Here is a 21,044-nt window from a genome sequence, read left to right on the forward strand (position 1 = left end):
GCCCGGGTAAATTGCACCCCTTGCAAAACTTCTAGATTTTGGTCGAAGTAGGATGACTTTGAACTAATTAAATCTTTCCTCAGGTTGTCTTGTACCATCTGCGCCGTGTGCTTTGATCTTGCATTCTTGCTCATTTGTGCTAAACAATGAATCTAGTAAAATCTGATGTATAATTTCTTAAGCACATCAACGATGAGTGACTTCACTGAATGTCTATTCAGATCCACCCATTTACTAGGGGTGTTAAAAGTCAATCATTTGTTAGTTCTTTCTTTGGCCAAATCTATGAACTGAACTAGATGAATTTTACTTTGGTTCTAGTGGATGCCCATGGAGAAGTATGCAGCACAATCTTTCCTTTTCGAAAATGAGCAATTCTATAACAAGACGAAGATTTGCTTGGTGGCTGCCATGGTTTTGGTACTTGCCCACAACTACTGGGAGTGGCCAGAGAAGATATATCCACTGCTATGACCCTGAATATCTGAAGAATGATGCAAGTTTTGTGCAACGGTTAGAATGGACTCAGTCCACCGGGAGTGGGGGAGAATTTTTTGGTTGGGATGTTGCATGAACTTTTGCGACTTGTCATGGATGCACTGACTAAATAGCATGAAGCGGATTCACTTTCTGTGCTGCTGCAGTAGTTTATGTAAAGTTCTGTTCACAGAGTCTGGTTTGGATTAATATTGTTTCTGCGAGGCTGTTTCTGAAACCAGAATCATTTTTACTATTATAATTTCTAAGGTTGTCTTTCAAACCTGTTTAAATGATTTGCTGTGGCCACGCATACGGTGGAACATATTACGGTAACTTTGGCTTATGATAGATCTATTTTGAGGACATGCTTCTTGTCCAGCAATAGCAAGCACTTTCATGCTGTACCGATAATATTCATGATTTTTCTTTTCATGCGAACTTGGCTGGAAGGATTTAGGTACCACCATGCAGAACTGGATTACTTGATGCTCAAGCCCTGGCTCCCCAAAACCAATGATACTCCTCCTGCAGATGCTTCGCATGAGGTGGCTGTAACTGCTTTTGTTCTGAATGAAAAGAGAGATAACTCTGCACTCTCAATGTCATTCCCTGGACTCCTTTTGGCTACACTTAGACAGTAAATGTTTTGTGAGTTCCCATTCTGAAAGAGACGGGCGTAAGTTGCACAGCAGCACTAAACCGCAGAAGTTGCTCGACTTCGAGTTCTGACTAAAATGGTGGGTTGAGGTTCTGGCATTCGTGTAGAGAGGAGAAATCGGGCAGTAGTATTAGTTCCTTTTGAAGAACTTCTGCTGCATTGCTATTGCTTGCTATGCGTCGGGGTATGGCTCACGATCATGTTATGATTAGAGATTACGGAGATAATTTGAAGAAAAATGTTAGTGTTGTCCATTTACCTGTTATGGAATCAGACATATGAGTCTCCTGCTTGGTTTTCTAGCCGTAGGCAACCCCACGAATCGTAGTTTACCAAGCTAGATTCTCTTTGTCACACCCCAAATCCTATAAAGATGAGGGAGTGACACGGCCATACTTTGGAAAAAAGGACGTAGTCTCAAACTATATCACAAATATCCAGTTCCCAATAATTTCCGTGGTAATGCTCTTGCTCTATCAGCTACTAATTCCGAGACTTGAAAAACATGATAAGAACAAAAGGAAGAGCTATCATGGCTTAGTGAGTGATACATTTCTTCTAAATGAATCGAACAATCACTATGCATATATACAAAACCAAATCACAACTCATTTACACCAAATCTAAAATATGTCAAACTTACAAGATAAAAAATAAGTTATATACTACTTCAACATAACTATACCGATAGTAGAAATATCATTTTCACTGCTAATATCAAAACAAATAATCAATAGACTTGAGTCTATTGATCGATCTCCATTCCACCAACTAAACTCATTCTCAAGTATTTAGTCATGGTCATGAATAATGCTAGTGACAAGGTGATTAAGATGCTCTCTTTGGTTATGTCTCTACTTATTGTTAGCCGATGGCTCGACTCACAAAGATATTTTAGATTAGTATGTGCTTATCTACATACCCCTCAATGGATTCATAGAAACACTGAGCATAATCCATCAATCTCAAACATTAGAAATCCACAACCGAAATTAGAAACTATCTCACAACTCAGGTTTAATAACCAAATCACAACTTTTTACCATCACAATTCAAATATTAATGGTCAAGTCTATTCATTAATCTCTATTAAATCACATTGTATATATCATAATACATTTCTCAAACTATTTCAAACTCCATTCTGTAAACTAGTTCACAAATCAATATATAACATTTCATAAACCATATTTAAAATAAGGAATCTCTCGATGAATCTGTCCCAAAAGACTTTGCAAACCCTTTGCAGGCAATTGATCTAGACTATAATCAAAAGATAACATTTTCAAATCTAATATGTAAATGTTAGTAAATGCTCAATTCAATTTATGCAAGAAAAATGTCCGTTCTTAACTCATAACATAATAAATCCATTTCATTTTTGAAATATAAGTTTACAAAATCAAAGAAGAAATAGTATCATTTACTTGAGAAATGCCGAAAACCAACCACGGTGGTTACTCGAGTTGTCGCACTCGCATTACTATTAATTTATCGGAAAACAATATCAAAAACCAAGTAATATATAACTTTAACGAACGACTCAACTAAACCACATTTAATCATCGATAAAATGACTTTTATGCGTGAATTAGTAACCTGTTTATGGCGTGTTCATTCTTTTACTGACACGTGTGTTCATTCTTTTACTGACACGTATTATCTATTGTGCATAACTCACATGTAAAACTTCAAAATTTTGTTCTAAACAAACCATACTTCAAAATCAAGTTTCGTCAAACCCACTCCATAACAACCTAAACTTTCGTTTCCATATATATTCATAGCCCGACGAACTTGGACTTCATAGCTCAAAATCGAAATAAATCAAAACTCATGCCCAAAATCGGGAAATTAATCCAACTAGATGAATGACCACTTTAAATACTTACTTGGTGTTGCAATTAGTAGATGATTCAGCTTGTCGGGACGTTCGAATTTCGCTTCACGTGAATAATTTTTCTCTTTCTCCTCTTTTCCTCCTTTCCTCCTTTCCTCTTGCGAACGAGCTTCACTTCCTTTTTCTCTTTCTTCGGTTTAATTTCGTTGAAGCTGCTGAAGGAGATGAGAGAATGGGTTAACGGGCTGAGGCTAATACAAGACTATACTTGGGCTTGGGCTTGTTGGGCCAGATTATCACACTCTCCGTTTGCGACGGACAGGTCTCCTCCTTGCTTTCCCGGTCGCAGGCAACCCGACGAATCGTAGGTCACCCAGTCGGACTTGCCCTTCGTTTGCGTGCCGCAGCCTCTTTCTTTCGATATCACGAAACAAGCGCAAGAAATCGAGGCTGCTGGGATAAATTGCCAATCCCGAAGAATACTTTGTGCTTAAAATACAAATGGCCAAGGGACAGTTCACTTCTCGCCGGCTCGTAAATCTCATAAATAATGTTTTGGCACGCTCTAATCAGTTTGACCGTCCATAGAGCGAGTTTATCAAACAATTTCCCCAGACTCACGGTTTGGTTTCAGTGCGTTTATTCAAGGTTTTGACTAGGCCATATGATTAGCCTTTCGATTGCGCAGTGGCTGCCGATCGAGGAATATGTTGATGCGTATCCCTCCGATCAAAAAGACCAGGTCTATTACATGGCAAAGGCAAGGGCAAAGGCAAAAGGCGAGGACTGTCCTGGTTTTGGACAAGTAAAACAAGGTATGGTAGCAATAAATGTTGTTACATATGCTCGAACATTCCCGGAAGGCCAGAGTAGCACCAGCAGCATCCGATGCTTACTTCTGTTTCTGCTTGTGTTGCGAAATAAATACGTCGATCTAGGCTATACATGTCTCCTTTCTCCTCACTTGTATTTTCGACTGTCTTATTCCCCAAATAAAATTTCCTCTGGGAAGAAAAGAGATAGCCTTTCTAATGATTTCGCGATTATTAGCTATTATTATCCTTTCTAGCCGATGCCTCGGCCTCATCAGTGAACATCACTGCCTCTCTGTGTCGAGGGCGTGATCTGAGGCTATGACCACCGATCCGACAGTTGCATGAAATGAATGGTAAGTTGGTAACAGCTAACGATCGTCAAATGAATCAACAAATCCACTACGACTTGGGATCGTTGGAGCAGCCATGTGGTTAGTGGTTTGCTATCCGAAAGTCACAGGTTGCTATAGAATGAGAGTAAAAGTCGCATAAAAAGAAAATTCAATCTTCTGATGAATGTTGCAGGACTTATCCTAATCGGTTATCTAACCAGTAAATTCCATTAAATTATTTAGTTATTAAAGGGGCAGCTTATTGTGAACACGAAATAACATTTAACAGACGGTATAAACACATAAGAATTCAAAGTTTTTCCAAGGAAAAAAAAAGAGTCAATGTGTCGACCTTCGAGATAGAAGTCTCATTGGTGTTTTATTCTGCGTATTTGTTGCTGGCAAATTTTTTATTAAGACACTTTGTAACAAACTATGTCAACGGTTGATGGGAACTTGTTATGGTAGGTTGAAACATGATGCTTCCTAACACGACAACGTGTTATTCTATCATCTATTTGTTGTTCCATTGTGAAGGTAGTGTTGTCTACGAATCATCCGTTAGTGAAGTAATTGAAGTTTATGTGACGCCGGATATATAAATGGGTCTCCATTAGGGTAATAGAACTAAATTGAAACTGAAACTAAGCCGAATTGAAATTTCATGCATTTTCAGTTCGATTTGGTTTTTGGGTTCGGATAATGGAAAAATCACTATTTTTTTTTTTCCGGTTCGGTTTGGTTAACCTAGCCGAAACGAAATTCTCAACAAAAAATGAACGCCCAACTTTAAATCCTTCTTTTTCACCCCTAATTCAATTCAATTCTGGTAAACAGAGCAAAAAATGGAAAATCCAAAAACCAAACCAAACCGAATAAGGGGTTGAAATTCGGTTCGATTCAACTGCTCACAACTTAGTTTGGTTTGCTCCTAATTTTCTGAAAACCCAAACTGAAGCTTATTTTTCTATAACCTTTTGACATATTTTATTATGTCAATAGCTATATAAATTAAATTCCTACTCCCAATTCCCGCACGTCTCATGAGATTGATGTACTAATCTATAAAAATCCTTGTTGAAGTTATAAAGGAAACTGTTAGCTTCAGACCAGGAGCTTGAACATACTCTTGCGCTGGCCACCTGTAAGTCAAATGATCTTGGTCAATCTAATATTTACCTAGAGAAGAGAGAGAGAGAGAGTAGACGTTGCGGTTAGTACCTAAGTCTCTCATGGAGTTTGGTGAACACTGATGGCAGAGGCTGCTCGACCAGAACAAGTTGAAGGGCAAGTAGATGTGCATCATATATGGGTATAGCCCTCATAATTGGCTGAAGATATTTCTTTGAAATAAACAGTTCAAATGATTGCTTCCGTCTCATAATCCCACAAAACAGAGAAACTAGAGTTTCCATCTTGTTTAGCTTCTGCCCAGTTCTCTACATGGCTTTACGTTTGAGTCCCTGTTCTCCTTCTTCTTCTTCAGCTGCCTTTTCTTGCTCTTCGTTCGATCACGAGACGATACCAGCAAGAACCTCCTTCACGACCTGGTCATGTCAGAGAAGTAAAAATGGCGGGAAGTTTGAGCTCAAAGCGTCCAATGTGCACCCACCGGGTGCCGTTTCACTGCAGACTGGTTTGTTTCTCTTTGTTTTTTTTTTTTTTTTTTTTTTTGGCGTCTGAGAGTTTGATTTCCTAGTGAATGATCTGTCCGAGAAAATGTCGTAATCGACAGTTTCGGACCATTGGTTGATTTTGCTAAACGCGACCAATTGATCTTCCGTACTGTGGATATGGGAGTTGTGATTAGTCAAAAGGTGATTTCAGTTCTTGAGAGCCATTCCGGATTTAAGAATTGAGGCATGCTTGATTGACCACTGTACCAAAAAAAAAAAAAAAAAAAAGAATGCAGCGTACAGTTGTAATCTTGCTTGGTGCTATTGATGTATGTATAATTATATCCACTTTGGATCCATATGCAGGAGAACCGTAATAGTGTGACAAGATGATAGATAATAGTAAATTACTGATGTCTTTCGTACGCAGCTAGCTGAATTTACTACGTTCTTGTATGATATACTCTTGTCCCCATTTCGTACAGTGTCATCTATCGCATAGTTTTATTGAAATTCCAGTACTAATTAAAGGAACGGCCCTAAACAGTGAGACTTCCAATTCTAACTCTGTGCTCGGATCTCAAAAGCAAGTAAACATAAAATGGGTTTTCCATTTTCTCTCTCTTGACTCACGATCAAATATCATTTATTGCTGGGCAACCATCGGGATCTCATGTGTCTTGCCCTCTTTTTTCTCAACTCATCATGCTTTGATTTGGTATTTGCAGAACGAACAGGACATATCAGACTCCCTTAACATCCTTGACCTCTATGATGTAATGGAAATTGATGAGTGAAATGCTACCAAGATCTAGTCAATGCATGACAAATCTTATTCGGGCCGAAAAATCTGATGTGTCTATTGGCTAGCTTCCTGTTGTTTTGCGATCCCTGATAGCAGCTAAATACATTCTCCTCTCGCTGTTCAGGATGTTGTCTTTGTCAGAAGTGTTTCGCCTCCGTTGTGTTACTAAAAAATAGAGTCAAAAGTCATTGAAATTTAAAGTGGTTTATTTTTTCTATTCCTAAATTTATTGTCTGGTTTCATAAACTAGTCCAAGGTATCTGAATATGAGGCTGGTTGATGCAGAGGGCACCCGGACAAATCCTTTGACTGCTAATCCGGTTAAAACTCGAGAAAAAGAGAGCTCTCTGGCCTTTAGAGAGTCACGAGAGGAAGAGTCAACTCTTAGCATTGTTGTTCTTGGAGCTTCAGGGGACCTAGCGAGGAACAAGATCTTCCCAGCACTATTTGCTTTGTTTTATGAAGATCATCTCCCCGAGGTTTATTCTGCATCTGTTATCCATTATCTGACCTGAATTTTTTATCCTTTTCTTTGTCATTTAGCTTAATGTCTTATATTTTCTTTTGCTGGTCTATAGAATTTCATGATTTTTGGCTATGCACGGAGTACAATGACTCATGATGAGCTGAGGAAATCCATTAGCAAAAATTTGACATGTAGAATTGACAAGAGGTACACAATCTGAATGTAGCCTGGTCTTACATGATACTATTCTTAAGTTTGTGATTCACTTGTGTTGATCACCTATTCCATACAGGGAAAACTGTAGTGAGAAAATGGATCAGTTTTTGAAGAGATGCTTTTACCACTCGGGTCAGTATAGCTCCGAGGAGCACTTCCTTGAGCTCGACAAAATTCTGAAGGAGAAAGAGGTACTTGTCGATACTTAGATTCTCTTTTTGGACTACGCTTCCATAAAAGCTTGTATCAAGGGATTAGCATAAATCACACAAAGAATGTAGATTTAGTATCCCCAGGGAGTCGAGCTTATTCTGTTGTGCAGATATAGACTATGGATCAGCTACAATCTAGCATCTCAGCAAGTGATGGCAAGCTGAATATAATCTCATAAAATCTCATTTCAGGCTGGAAGACGTTCCAATAGGCTCTATTACTTAGCCACTCCTCCAAGTCTGTTTGTCGATGCGGTACGATGTGCTAGGCGTCGTGCTTCTTCCCTTAGTGGTTGGACCCGTGTCATTGTTGAAAAACCATTTGGCCGTGACTTAGAGTCATCCAGAGGACTGACAAGAAGTTTAAGACAATATTTGTCTGAGGATGAAATATTCAGGTATACATCTAGCATGATACCTACGGGTTGTATGGTAAAATTTTAGGTGCATTGATGTTGGACACATCTGATATTCCCGCAGAATTGACCATCACTTGGGCGAGGAGCTATTTGAAAACCTCTTAGCACTTCGTTTTTCAAATCTGGTATTTGAGCCTTTATGGTCCAGAAACTACATAAGAAATGTGCAACTAATATTCTCTGACGATTTGGGGATGGAGGGTCAAGGCAGGTTAGTCTTATTTCTTCCCCAGGACTATGTGATCATCTTAATGTAAACATCACCATGATCCGTTGCTTCTCTATGCGCTTCTCTTTGCAGATACTTCGATGATTATGGAATAATAAGGGATATACTGCAGAATCATCTGATACATTTACTAGCATTATTTGCAATGGAGACACCTGTCAGCCTGGATGCTGAGGACATAAGGAATGAAAAGGTGGGAAAATGTTTACTTTTATCGATTCCTTTTGAGGGATTTTGTAGTGAGAGGAAGGCATAATGGACTAATTATTGGAGAAATTCCATACGACCAACACCAAAATAACATGAATTGTATGGTCTTATATGTACGCAACAACTGTTACTATCACTACATTAACTTCTATAGGCCATAGATCGAGCAAGAGTAGTCATCTTGTGATTCCTTTATATATTCCAGTGACTAAATCTTCGACATTGTTTGAATCAGGTTAAGGTATTACGTTCTATTAAACCTCTTGGTCTTCAAGATGTGGTTGTGGGCCAATATAAGGGCTGCAGTGAGGGGAATGCATCATATCCGGCTTATACTGATGATCCAACCGTGTCAAAAAATAGCCTCACGCCAACTTTTGCAGCTGCAACTCTCTTCATTAATAACGCACGGTGGGATGGAGTTCCCTTCATGATGATTGCGGGCAAAGCTCTCCAGTCAAAGCGGTAGCTAAAACTTAGCACCATACACTTTTCGTTTATTTTGACAATAGATGCTGTCAAGAGTAAACAGTAGATTGAAATGTATCGTATATCTATGATTTTCAGTGCAGAGATCAGAGTGCAGTTCAGGCATGTTCCTGGTAATCTGTACAATCGAAACTCTGGAACTGATTTGGACAAGGCTACGAACGAGCTTGTGATTCGAGTGCAGCCAGACGAAGCTATCTACCTAAAGATCAACAATAAGGTTCCAGGACTTGGAAAGAGATTAGACTGCAGTGACCTGAACTTGCTTTTCAAAACGAGGTAAGATTCTTCAAATATCCCCTGGTAATTTGAGCTTACACAGAGAGAGAGAGAGAGAGACTTAATTTCTGATTAGCTATGGCTCAAACCAGACATTCTGCAGTGGGGTTAAAATTCTTAATGGAACGAACTGGGATAGTTGTGCTGGTTTCTAGTCTCCACCCTTTTATCTATTAGCACAAAAGCACGACAAGGTCATCAGATATGATACAAAAGAAGAGAAAAAATTTAATTTCCAATGCCGGATTACGTAAAATACTTGGCTTTTATGATAAATATCTTCTGCTTAGTGATGGCATGATTAGCTACATATTGAGAACTCCGAGTGGGATATCCAGTGCCCTCATTCGTCTTCCTCTGTTTCATTCATGACAATGAATTGGCTGCACATTACATTACAATCCTAAGATATTTTCCTCATGAAGGTACCCGAGTGAAGGCCCTGATGCATATGAGAGGCTCCTCTTGGACGCTACAAAAGGAGAGCATCGACTGTTCATCAGGAGTGATGAACTCGATGCAGCTTGGGCAGTATTTACGCCCTTGCTGAAAGAACTAGAACGAAGGAAGGTTCAACCAGAGCTCTACCCATATGGCAGTGAAGGGCCAGTCGGTGTACATTATCTCGCTGCAAGGCACAATGTCCGCTGTGCAGACTTCAGCAATTAATCTGGAGCGGAAGAGCGTTGAATCAGTAAACGTTGTATGCAGGCAATCATCCGGTCTATGTTTCTCCGTGGTGTTTTGCGCTCTTGTATGTTGTGGCATTTGATTCTCGTGCACCGACATCTCAATTTACCATCTGTTTTATCTGTGCATAGTTTGGACATATTTTAACACATCAAACTTGTAAAGTTAGTCAATAAAAGTAGACGAAGCCAACAAGCAGCAGATTATCAGATTCATGGAGGTGTAGTTCCAGAAGTACACTGTAGCTTTTTCCCCCCGTGTATATTCAACATCCTTGCATCTTGCCAATGTTGTTCTTCAGTTTGCAAAAGATGAGAAATTGGATGCAATAACATCTCTCGTGCGAGCAAGTACTGTTGGATAGATTCATTCTATTGATGACATGACTTGCATTTTAAATCATTGCGCAAGATATGTATAAACTAATACTATTTCATATCTTCTTTTCTTTTCTGTTTTTGGATCTTTCCCCTTTTTGACTCAGCAAAAGTAAAGGTCATGTTTATAATCAAAGCAAGCACATGCTCATTATATTTTATTTTCTGAAGTTCTTCTAAGTTCTAACAATCTTTCAAACCAGAGTTGATTTAATCGTTGAACTGAAATTAGACCACACATTCTTCATGGAATACATGCTGAGCTGGGATGTGCATGCCAGCTTATAATGAAGAGTGAGGTGTGACTTATTGGTGACAATCTTTTTTCCATATAATAATCTGTGTCCCTTTCACCTTTCTTTCCTTCTATTGTGACATTAAAAACTTCACTATTTCATGAATGAAGAAAAAAAAAACAGAAGATATTACATGGTACTTGAATTATGTATATTTTATTTGCAGAAACTCTCTTTATTACCATTTATTTAGATGGTTAATTGATTACTAATAGTATAATTATCCAAGTCATTTACGTTCGATATGGATTTTTTTTTGTTCCCTATGTATATCAACGATTGATGTTAATTGTTAGAAAGACAATACTTATGAAATTGGTTTAATGGTTAAGTATGGATCTAGACATGGATTAAGGTGACAATAACCCACACCACCAAGTGTTAAGTAATCTTTTAATAAGGCATTGACCGAGTTTTGATTATCTTCTCATCACATCCACAATGGACCATTCAGAATAGTCAATTAATTACGGTGGTGTCCCTGATTAGAAGAAAAAGAAATATTTAATCTCTTGAACATTAATCCATCTAAGGTGGATATTCAAATAAACAAATTGAAAACAAAAAAGAAAGAAAAATCAGACATAAACATTAATTTAAACGAAACGACAACAAATCAAACAAATCTCAATAAATATCTCTCTCCGGTCCCCATTTCTCTTTATTGAATCCTTTTTTCATTGTCAATGATACAAAAATCAACAGTATCTGTCACATGGCCCCCACCTCTCTTTGATAGTAAATTATCAAAGATATCTCAATTTAAGGACACCCATGCTTTTATATTCACAATCACGTCCCTCCGCCAGCCCCACCCATCTCCAATCTCCAAATTGACCAATTTGTTGCAATATAAAAATTTTCACACATGCACCAATAAAAAAAAAGAAAAATAAAAAAGAAAAGAAAAGAAAAAGAAAGCACTTTTTTTTTCTTTTGTTTTTTACAGAAATACCACCGACAAGCACAAACTCAAGACCACGCCCACCACCACTCTCGGCCCACTCAACACGCCACCGCCGACGCCGTTGCTGTCCGCCGTCTGGTCCGCCGAGTCCCCCTCGGGCGAGTCCGCCGCCGGCTCGTCCGCCGCCGTGGTCTCTTCTTCTTCTTGCTCCCCTTGGGCGCCGGCGCCGGCGCGTCACCCGCTGCCGCCTTGAACAGCTCCCTGGGCTGCAACACCTTGTCGATCTTGTAGACGATGAGCGGGTCCTGATCGATCACCGTCCCGGTGATCGTCGCCGTCACGACCTTGGTCTTGAGCTTCACGTCCTCGCCGTCGTTCTGGATGGTGAAGTCGTACTTGCTGGCGCCGTCGGTGGCGAGGGTGTTCATGACGCCGTTGTTGGACTTGAGCATCTGGAGGGACTGGTACACGGGGACGCCGTGGTAGAGGACGAAGGAGACCTTCTGGGCGTTGGTGAGGTTCTTGTACTTGGGCATGAATGCGGAGACGGCGGCGTCGGAGGCGCAGAAGATGGTGAGGCCGCCCTCGAGGTTGTCGTCGAAGGTCTTGAGGGCGCCCGAGGTGGAGATGAGGTCGGCGAAGGACTTGCAGCCCTGCTTCGACAGGATGGCCGTGATGTTCAGGTTGCTCGGGCTCGGGGTCGGAGCTTCGGCCTCCGGCGAGGTCAGAACCTACCAAATAAAATCATGTCAATTGCTAACCGTATCAAAATTTACCATTCTCTTAGTTTGTAAATTTATACTGATTACTAATGTCAGTCCGGATAAATGATGACTAACATTGTAAATTTTTGCGCACAATTGATGATCCTAGACAAATGCTGCAAATGGTGTGACCTAATGTCATATGCTAAGTAAGGTATCCTAAGTCGGGAAAAACGTCAAATCCGAATTTGATGACATCTCTTTGATGGGGCAAGTAGGGAAAATTATTGAATTATTGGAGACTTCTAACAAATTGCATGCGACAGAGTCTTCTCTCACGTGTGTAGTGTGAAAAGGACAAGAAGGTATGGCTAGCAATACAAGAACAATAGTAATTAACAGGTGATAGGTGTCGGTGGGATCTTTGACATAGCAATTATGGCAAGAGAGTCTATAATGTACCTGGCTGATATGCAAAACAGAGATGTTGTAGGGGATCTCGTCCACCGACTTCACGAAAACGGCATTGAGATCGCTCCCGTTGTCCTCAGCGCCGAACCCGACCTTCCCGCCCTTGAGGTCGGTAATGTTGACGTAGCCGGCGGTGCCGGCAGCTGCGCCGGTGGCCTGGAACATGGTGGAGGTTAGGGTGGTGCCGTTGCTGATCTGGTGGAGCTTCTTGGTGCCGAAGTAGTCCACAAGCACGTGGAGGGACAGGACGTTCTTGAGGGTCCCGACCGAGAGGTGCTTGTCCAGGATGGCGTTCATGGCGGCGTTGTCGACCGCGAGGACGGTGATGGTGAGGCGGCGGTTGATCTCAGCGGCGAGGTGGGTGATGGTGAGGTAGTGGTTGAAGGTGGAGAACTCGGGGTGCTTGGCGAGGATGCGGGTGATGTTGTGGGCATCGGCAGCGGGGGAGAGGGAGAGGCAGAGGAGTAGGGCGAGGGCGAGGGCGGCGGCGGCGGTGGGGAGCGGCGGTGCTGGCCTCATTGTGGTGGAGGAAGAGAGCGCGGAGGAACTAGTGGAGGAGAGGGATTGTGGGTGTAGTGGACAGAGTGGAGTGGAAGGGGATTGAGGGGTGTGTGTATATATTTGCTTTTGGGGATTATGTTGCAATGCCAGCTTTGTATTAGGTGAGATGGGTCCATGTGGGAGGGCCATTCTTTTGGCCATGGCAATGTTTCTACACTAACGGTTAAATTGTGCAACAATCTGTCTTTTAACGGCTATATCTATTTATTAATCTAATAATGTTGATTTCTAATTGAGCAAATTGGCGGATTATATTGAAGCAATCTTAACATCAATGGAGGAATCCAATATAACAACTCACATTTTTGTGCACAATTTAGTACGTCATGTTTACCAAATTCGATACAATTTGGGATTGATCTAGAAAACGAGTTACGTCATCCATATTTTATAAATGATAAAAGTCTATTGCGGGATGTGCATCTTTTGGTTATCATCATCTTCCGTTATTTACATCTAAGCAATGTATTAAGTGGAAGAAAAATTGTATCTTTTGCTTTTGTGTTTTGCACTTTTTCTTATCGAGTACTATCTGCTTCCAATTTGTCTAATCAACTCCTTCTAGTGTCACAAATATTCAAATGAAGTCCCTCTTACCCAAAGCCAACCAAACTCATTTAACATGGCAGTCGAGTAATGTCAAAGTACATTGTAAACAAAATATACGGATGCTTACATAGATATGGTGGAAAATTTAACTACGGTAGACAATGCAAAAGTATGATGTAGATAAAATTCTGCCACATTGGGAAATATATATATATATATTATCTGCATTATACTACGACTTCGTTCAATGGTACACTCCAGCCATATTTGATCTGAGGGACTTGAATAGAAAATTTGTGAAAGTAAAGTACTCGATTAGATAAATTTAAAGTAGAGAAATTTTATTTGCAAAAGGTGTGAAAAATGCACAAATGAAAAGTTAAATATTTCCTCTGACCAATTAATAAAAAGGCATATCATTGATACCAAAACCAAGAAGAGTAAATTATCATCAGTTGTTGTCAAAATGGCAACCTAAAAGGGTCCCATGAGATGCACATCTTGGACCACGTTATTATTGCTAGACAAGGGAAAAGACACGAATGATATTTAAATTTTGACCTCATATGCAATGTAGTCCATGCATTTATTGAATTGTACACGTTTAATTTAATCTCTAAACTATATGAAATATCCAAAGTTATTCCTAAACTTGAAATAAAAAAAGGATAGTATTTGTGAATTAAGTTAAATATGTATCGAAAGTTTTAGAATCATAATGAACAAGTTAAAAGTTCAAGAAATGCGATATATAATAAGGTAAAGTTTATGACTACATATGATAATTTAAAATTTTGAAGACCACATTATATATCAGGCCAAAGTTCCAAGATTGTTTATGTCTTTTATTCCTTTAGTCGATGATACTCCTCGTCAAAAGTGCATGTAAATGTGAAGCTAAACATATTCGTCTGGCTTTAGCTTTGCGGTTGAGAAACTTGCCGCAAGTCTTGTGACGCCAGAACAGCTGGAGAATATTGCTGTCTAATAATTTTTCGTCCTGTCCACCTGACAACTAATTAGCACGTCTTTAATTAACCATAAAATTCCAATTTCCACCAAATCTTGGCTGAAAGTCATTTTCAGTGCCCCACTTCTTTATTCATTCAAAGCAGATTTATCGCATCGTCTCTGACATGAACGTGCAACCCCCTTCCATAAATAAGTCATATCATATGTGTACAATAAATTAAACTATAGGTTGCCGGTAGAATGAATTTTCAAAAAAGTTGATTTTCTTTTTTAAATAATAACATAAATGATCTCGAAATTTTGACCCAATGTATAATCTAGTCCATGAACTAGTTCAATGTATAATATAGCCTGTGAACTTTTAATTTGTCCAATTCAACGTGATTCTTGAACTTTTGATCCATTTTAGATTTGTGCTCAATTAGGGGGTAAGCTCTTTTCTTGATTTTGTTTAGAATCGAAGGTGTAAGTATCCCGGATTGAAGATTTAGTGGGAATGATTATACAACATTTTTGGGATTGATCAAGCTACCTATGGGAGATAAAATTATGTGATCATGGAATATATTAATATGAAAAGGATGACCCTATTCACATGTTCCCCACGCAAATAATAGAAGTGATGTGATCATTTTACCTACGATAGAGTCACATTTTCAATAGTATAATTAAGAAAATATACTAGTAGTTAAGCCGTGGGGGGCCCGAGGGATGTGTCGGTGGTGGGAATGGAGCTCACCCATGAAGGGCCAGGGTGGCGTCGACCGCCCCAATGAAGCCCCGCCAGGTGGCTTGGGCCGTGCCCTGTGGCATGCCACGTCAGCCCCATACCGTCCACTGATTTGGCTTTTCCTCTTAATAGTTAACTAGAGCAATAATCGGATTGGTGATTTTCTTTTCCGACTTCGCCAGCACACCTAATTCTGGGTCCAGGCTGCGCTGGTTTTGTCTCATTGATTTTGTCCCCCTTTGTCCTTTTATATTCTCAAGATCCTTTTTCTTTGGAAAATATTATTTGGGCGGACCGAGTACGGCGGGCCGAACGCATGACAATCGTTGATCTACGGGGCCTCAAAATCAACGGCCGTGATTCGTCCGGTTCAGTAGATTCGGATCCAGAAAACAGAAGATCAAATTGCAATCTGCCGACTATATGTGAAAATGGTTCACGAGAGTTGTCAATATCTTCATCAAAATCATGCTAGAGACTTCTGCTGATTTGCTGGCGCTGGCCGCACTTGCGCGTGCACCATCATGAAATGAAGTCTTGTTTTAGTGTACTACAGCTAGTTTGAAGTTGATGTCAATCGCCTGGTAATGTCAGTCTCAATCAAGGCATCTTCCTCAAAGTTGCACATGAATTTGGAGTACGCCTGGATACCATAGGGGACGTGTACAACGAGTACTTTCACGATCTGGCAATTTGTACCAAAGTAGAGAATACAATAGAATAGGTGTCGATGCGCACATAGTACATTTTCAAGATAAATGTCAGGATCTTCAGTCATCTCTATCTTATCCCTAATTTCTTTCGATGGTCTTAATGTCTATATGCACTTGTTGATCAATGGTGTGGTAATCTAACACCTTCTAGTGTCCTTGTGATACGTGATAATCTATCAATTGTTGATTTTGACTAAACATGGATTATCTCATGGTAAAATCCATGTTGCTATAAATTGAGTACATTCAAGGAGAGACTTTGCAACTGAGAGCACTATCGACTTGCATATTTTTACATACATCTTTCATCATCTTGCGACTTGAAACAACCTATAGATCTTAGGCTTTATCTATCAATTGATTGTGCTACACTCTGTCTGCTCCTTTTTCCGTACCTTCTCTATTACATTATTGCTTTAATGGTATTGCTTGTGCATGACATTCTCTCTGCCTTGCAGCAAAGTATCACACGGGAAACTCGCGCACCACCTTTGAAAATGATAAACTTTTTTTGAGATTATTGTCTGAAACCCTCACCCTACCTTGGGAAAATTGATTAAAAAGTAATGAATTTATTATATGATAGTCCAATCTATCCTAAATTTTTCAAATTGATCAATTAAGTTGTAAATTTTTTTATGATTTTTTAATATAAATTTTCTCTTCAATTTTAATTGGAAATTACTGATCTAAAGATCTGGTCAATAGTAACCGTCTAAGTGGAATGGCCAAATGTTGCAATTTTTTTTAATTTAATTTTCTTTTTTTTTTTTTTTTTCTTTCACCTATGTCTAGCCTCGGCAGATGACCGGCCACAAGCAAGGGCCGCACTCGCCTAGATCTAGGTGGGGGCATAACGGCCTCATCCTTTTCTTGTATGATGCTTTCTTGTACTTTCCATCGGACAAGAAGTTTCTCCCCAAATCGCGTAAGGATTCCGCCAAGGTTGCCGATGTTCAGCCTTTCACTTCTGCATTCTGCGGATATGTCTTGGCGCTGTCTCCTTTGCAGCTTGCGCGTAGCAATAGCGGGCGATTTTAGCCATCTTAGGCCGATGAGGAGGCTTGTCGACTATCTTATCTGCAAAAACACTAGGCAAACATAGCCAAAGGAAAAGAAGAAGATAAGGAAATAAAATAAAAAATTATTCACGTCAATTATGGTTATCTCAACTATGTCACTTAAGATGGCTAATGTCAACATCAATAAATTTTAGCTATTTTGATCGGAAAAACTACATTGGAAAATCATGAAAAAAAAAAAATTTAAATTAAATTAACAAATTAAAAATTTTAAAGTTAAATTGGCTGTTGTATGATGAGTTTTGGACTTTTTGGATAATTTTTCCTCTCACCTTGTGACCTCTCCTTCGAGTTATTGTGTCACCGGTCTCATTGTCCAATAGAATGAGATTGTCGTGGGGTCGAACGCGAATAAGCTGAAGAGTCTCATGAACAAGGTAGCAAGCGAACTGAAATTTAAGCCATGGGAATGGGTGCTCATTTTCTTAAATTTTTACTTAAAAACATCAAATTTCGATGGCTTTTTGGGCCAGCATACCAAATGGTAAAAATGATCAAATTTAATTACTATAGCATTCGAATTGGGATTCTTGGATGGACCTTTTGATGATGGATCAGAGCAACAATCTCCCAATGGAAGAAGGGAGTTTGAATTCATGAATCCCAAAGAATTCTTTTATCACTTCCAAATAGAGTAAGAACAGATACGGTCACAACACTCCGGAATGCATATCACACAAACGCCTCCTAACATTTGAATCTGAATCAGATCAAAAAGAAGAAAGAAATCATCATCCCTTCATGAACAGAACCAACAGCAATTTCAGTAAAAAATAATTATTTCAGATAAAAAAAAATGTCAAAACCATGTTCAATTCGGCTCTTGATTCTATCTGGAAATTATTGAAAGGATATATGACAGGATTTGTACATTTGCACTGTCGATATTCTTACAATTTAGTTTTCTTGTTGAACTATTGCTGTGCTCTCGGGAAAATTCTGATGGAGGAATTAGTGTCAAAATTTCTAGGGATGAAAATCGTCAACTTCTTCATCAAATTCATGTTAGAGAACTTCTTATTTGCTGTCACTTGCCACGTTTGGGTGCACTATCTTCAAATAGTCTTGTCGTGGATTGCAGCATGTTTGAAGTTGATGTTTCGGGAATCTATACTAAACACTTTGCGAAATTTTTTTATAATTGTGAAATCGAAGGCAGAGATGAGTGATTTCATGGTAGGTAAATTTCAAATCAAAAGCTAGGAACCTACTATGTTAGTGTTGGTTGAAGCATCTTCACCCACAATAAAAAGAAAAGAAGTTCAGAACTTTACCAACAACAGACAACAGATGGGAAAAACAAAAGGCAAAGATCATAGGATCAATCACCTAATTTCTTGACGGTGGAAAGGTTGCAAGAAGTGAAAACTATGAAAGCCATTTATCTTCTTCATTCACGAGAAGTGAAGCAATAGAGACGGCTAGCAGATAAGTGAAATAAAGAAAGTAAAAATGAGAAGCCGAATTCAAGTAAATTTATTTTATAGTAAAAATCGAGTAAGTTAGGTGACTTTTGATGGGAGAACAACAACAATTCGAACAATATCGGATTAACATAGCGGAATAAAATAATATCCCCTCTTTGTGTAAACTTAATATGAATTGATATAGTAGAGTAAAATAAATACCAAGCACGCGAACACAAGATAATTTTTTATGTGGAATAAACTTAATAGGAATTGATATAGTAGAGTAAAATAAATACCAAGCATGAGAACACAAGACAATTTTTACGTGGAAAACCTCCTCGATGTGAGGAGATCAAAAACCATAAGATCGGATTCCACTCGAAAATCTTAACTATCAACAAAATTGGGTGAACAATGTTCTTCTCCAGCAAATACTAGAGGTATATGGCAGCAAAGACCTCAAGAACATAATTCTTGACAATACACATAAATTTCACAAGAGATCAATGATAAATTTGACCAAAAACACAGGTTTTGATCAATCCATAAAAAACCTGATGTATGGAGTTTCAAACGTAAATCAAATTGTTTAGATTCGAGAAGATTGCGCCACGAGTATGTTGACAAAATTTCAGCTCAATCGGACCACAAATCGACCTCTAATCCCAGCTTGATGTAAATCAGACTTTGCCCCAACCTCAGATTTTCTACTTTCTCTTTTTCTCTCGTTACTACGTCTTTTTGCGGCTACCACTTTTAAAGATAGTGAGAAACCATATTTCTCTATATAACTTATCATATAAGCTTAAACCCTTTTTGGGCTTGCAACTTATTGATCTTCATTCACATAGGAGTGAACCTAATTAACAAATCTCTCCCTCACGACAATGTGGAGGGATTCATCATCCCTGTTATCAATTGGCAATGTTTAAGCTTCTCTCTTGGTAGAGCCTTCGTCATCATATCAGAGCCATTATGATTCGTATGAATTTTCTCAAGTTCCAACAACTTTTCATCTAGAACATCCATTATCCAATTATATCTAACATCAATATGTTTCAATCTAGAATGAAATGATGAATTATTATCAAGATGAATTTCGCGTTGATTATCACAAAATAGCACATACCTCTTTTACTTGAACCCAAATTCTTCTAAGAACTTCTTCATCCATAGCATCTATTTACTAGCTTCAGTCGCTGCAATAAATTCAACTTTGATTGTAGAAAGTGCAACACAGTTCTACAATCTTGACTTCCATGATACGGCTCCATCTGCAAAAGAAATTAAATAACCAGAAGTAGATTTACAAGTATCAATATCTCCTGCCAAGTCAGAATTTGTGTATCCAACTAACTCAAGTTTCCCGGTCCCGAAACTGAGTTTCAAATTTGAAGTTCCCCGAAAATACCTCATAATCCACTTCACTGCATTCTAGTGCTCTCTATTTAGACTTGATAAATAGCGACTAACAACACCAACTACGTGCGCCAAGTCTGAGCGTGTACATACCATTGCATACATTAAACTTCCTACAGCTGAGGCATATGGAACAATTTCCATATCTTTCTTCTCTTTATCAATTGTAGGACTTTGTTTTGTATGTAACTTAAAGTGGGCAGTAAGAGAAGTACTAACTACTTTAGCCTTGTCTATGTAAAATTTATGAAGGATATTTTCGATATATTTCTCTTCGACAAAAACAACTTCTTAGCATCTCTGTCTTGGGTAATTCTAATACCAAGAATCTGCTTCGCCGAGCCCAAGTCTTTCATGGCAAAATACTTGCTCAACTGTTTCTTTAATAACTCAATTCTTGAAGCATTCACACCAACAATCAACATATCATCAACATAAAGCAAAAGAATAATAAAGGCATCATCAGAAAATTTTTGGACAAACACACAGTTATACGAGGAAGTTTTCTTATAACCTTGTTCTGTTATAACAGACACAAACTTTTTGTACCACTACCTCGGTGCTTGTTTTAGGCCATAGAGACTTTTCTATAATTTACACACATAATTCTGTTTCCCTTTCACTTTAAAACCCTCGGGTTGTTCCATGTATATCTCTTTCTCCAAGTCACCACATAGGAATGCTGTTTTGACAACCATTTGCTCAATTTCCAAATCTAAGGTAGCTACCAAGCCTAGTACCACATGGATAGAAGATATTTTCACTACTGGAGAAAATATATCATTAAAATCAATACCCTTTCTTTGACTGAATCCCTTAACAACCAATCTAGCTTTGTACCGTGATTGTGAAGTTTGTTCATCTTGCTTCAACCTATATACCCACTTGTTCTTCAAAGCTCTTTTACCTTTAGGTAACTTCACCAACTTAAAAGTATAATTATCATAAAGTGACTGCATTTCATATCGCATAGTATCAAACAAATTGCTTTTGTACTCATCTTCTATTGCTTCTACATAGCACTCTAGTTCACCTGCATTAGTCAATAATACATACTCATCTTCAGAATACTTGGTGGAAGATCGTTGGTCTCTAACG

General features: G+C 38.8%; 2 protein-coding genes across 3 annotated transcripts; one reads left to right on the forward strand and one right to left on the reverse strand.

Annotated features, from left to right (window-relative positions):
• The first annotated feature begins 5,345 nt into the window (after positions 1-5,345).
• LOC104456597 (glucose-6-phosphate 1-dehydrogenase, chloroplastic) lies at positions 5,346-10,155 on the forward strand. 2 transcript variants are annotated; one of them, XM_039298888.1, is made up of 11 exons: positions 5,346-5,437; positions 5,612-5,761; positions 6,832-7,025; positions 7,125-7,219; positions 7,305-7,419; positions 7,633-7,838; positions 7,921-8,070; positions 8,161-8,281; positions 8,534-8,763; positions 8,866-9,066; positions 9,492-10,155. In XM_039298888.1, the coding sequence occupies exons 1-11, from the start codon at positions 5,434-5,436 to the stop codon at positions 9,733-9,735; spliced, it is 1,710 nt and encodes a 569-aa protein (XP_039154822.1). In that variant the 5' UTR covers positions 5,346-5,433; the 3' UTR covers positions 9,736-10,155. The 2 variants fall into 2 exon arrangements, with proteins under 2 accessions (XP_039154822.1, XP_010069726.1); XM_010071424.3 differs by lacking the exon at positions 5,346-5,437 and having other exon boundaries at positions 5,455-5,761.
• An 888-nt stretch (positions 10,156-11,043) lies between these two features.
• LOC104456598 (fasciclin-like arabinogalactan protein 2) lies at positions 11,044-13,115 on the reverse strand. The gene is given in 3 exon segments (XM_010071425.3): positions 11,044-11,521; positions 11,524-12,067; positions 12,503-13,115. Coding segments are annotated over 3 exon segments (1,221 nt in total). The 5' UTR covers positions 13,031-13,115; the 3' UTR covers positions 11,044-11,372.
• Between the last annotated feature and the right edge of the window lie 7,929 nt (positions 13,116-21,044).

The sequence above is a fragment of the Eucalyptus grandis genome, chromosome 8, assembly GCF_016545825.1.
Source record: "Eucalyptus grandis isolate ANBG69807.140 chromosome 8, ASM1654582v1, whole genome shotgun sequence".
In the NCBI taxonomy this organism is placed as follows: domain Eukaryota; kingdom Viridiplantae; phylum Streptophyta; class Magnoliopsida; order Myrtales; family Myrtaceae; genus Eucalyptus; species Eucalyptus grandis.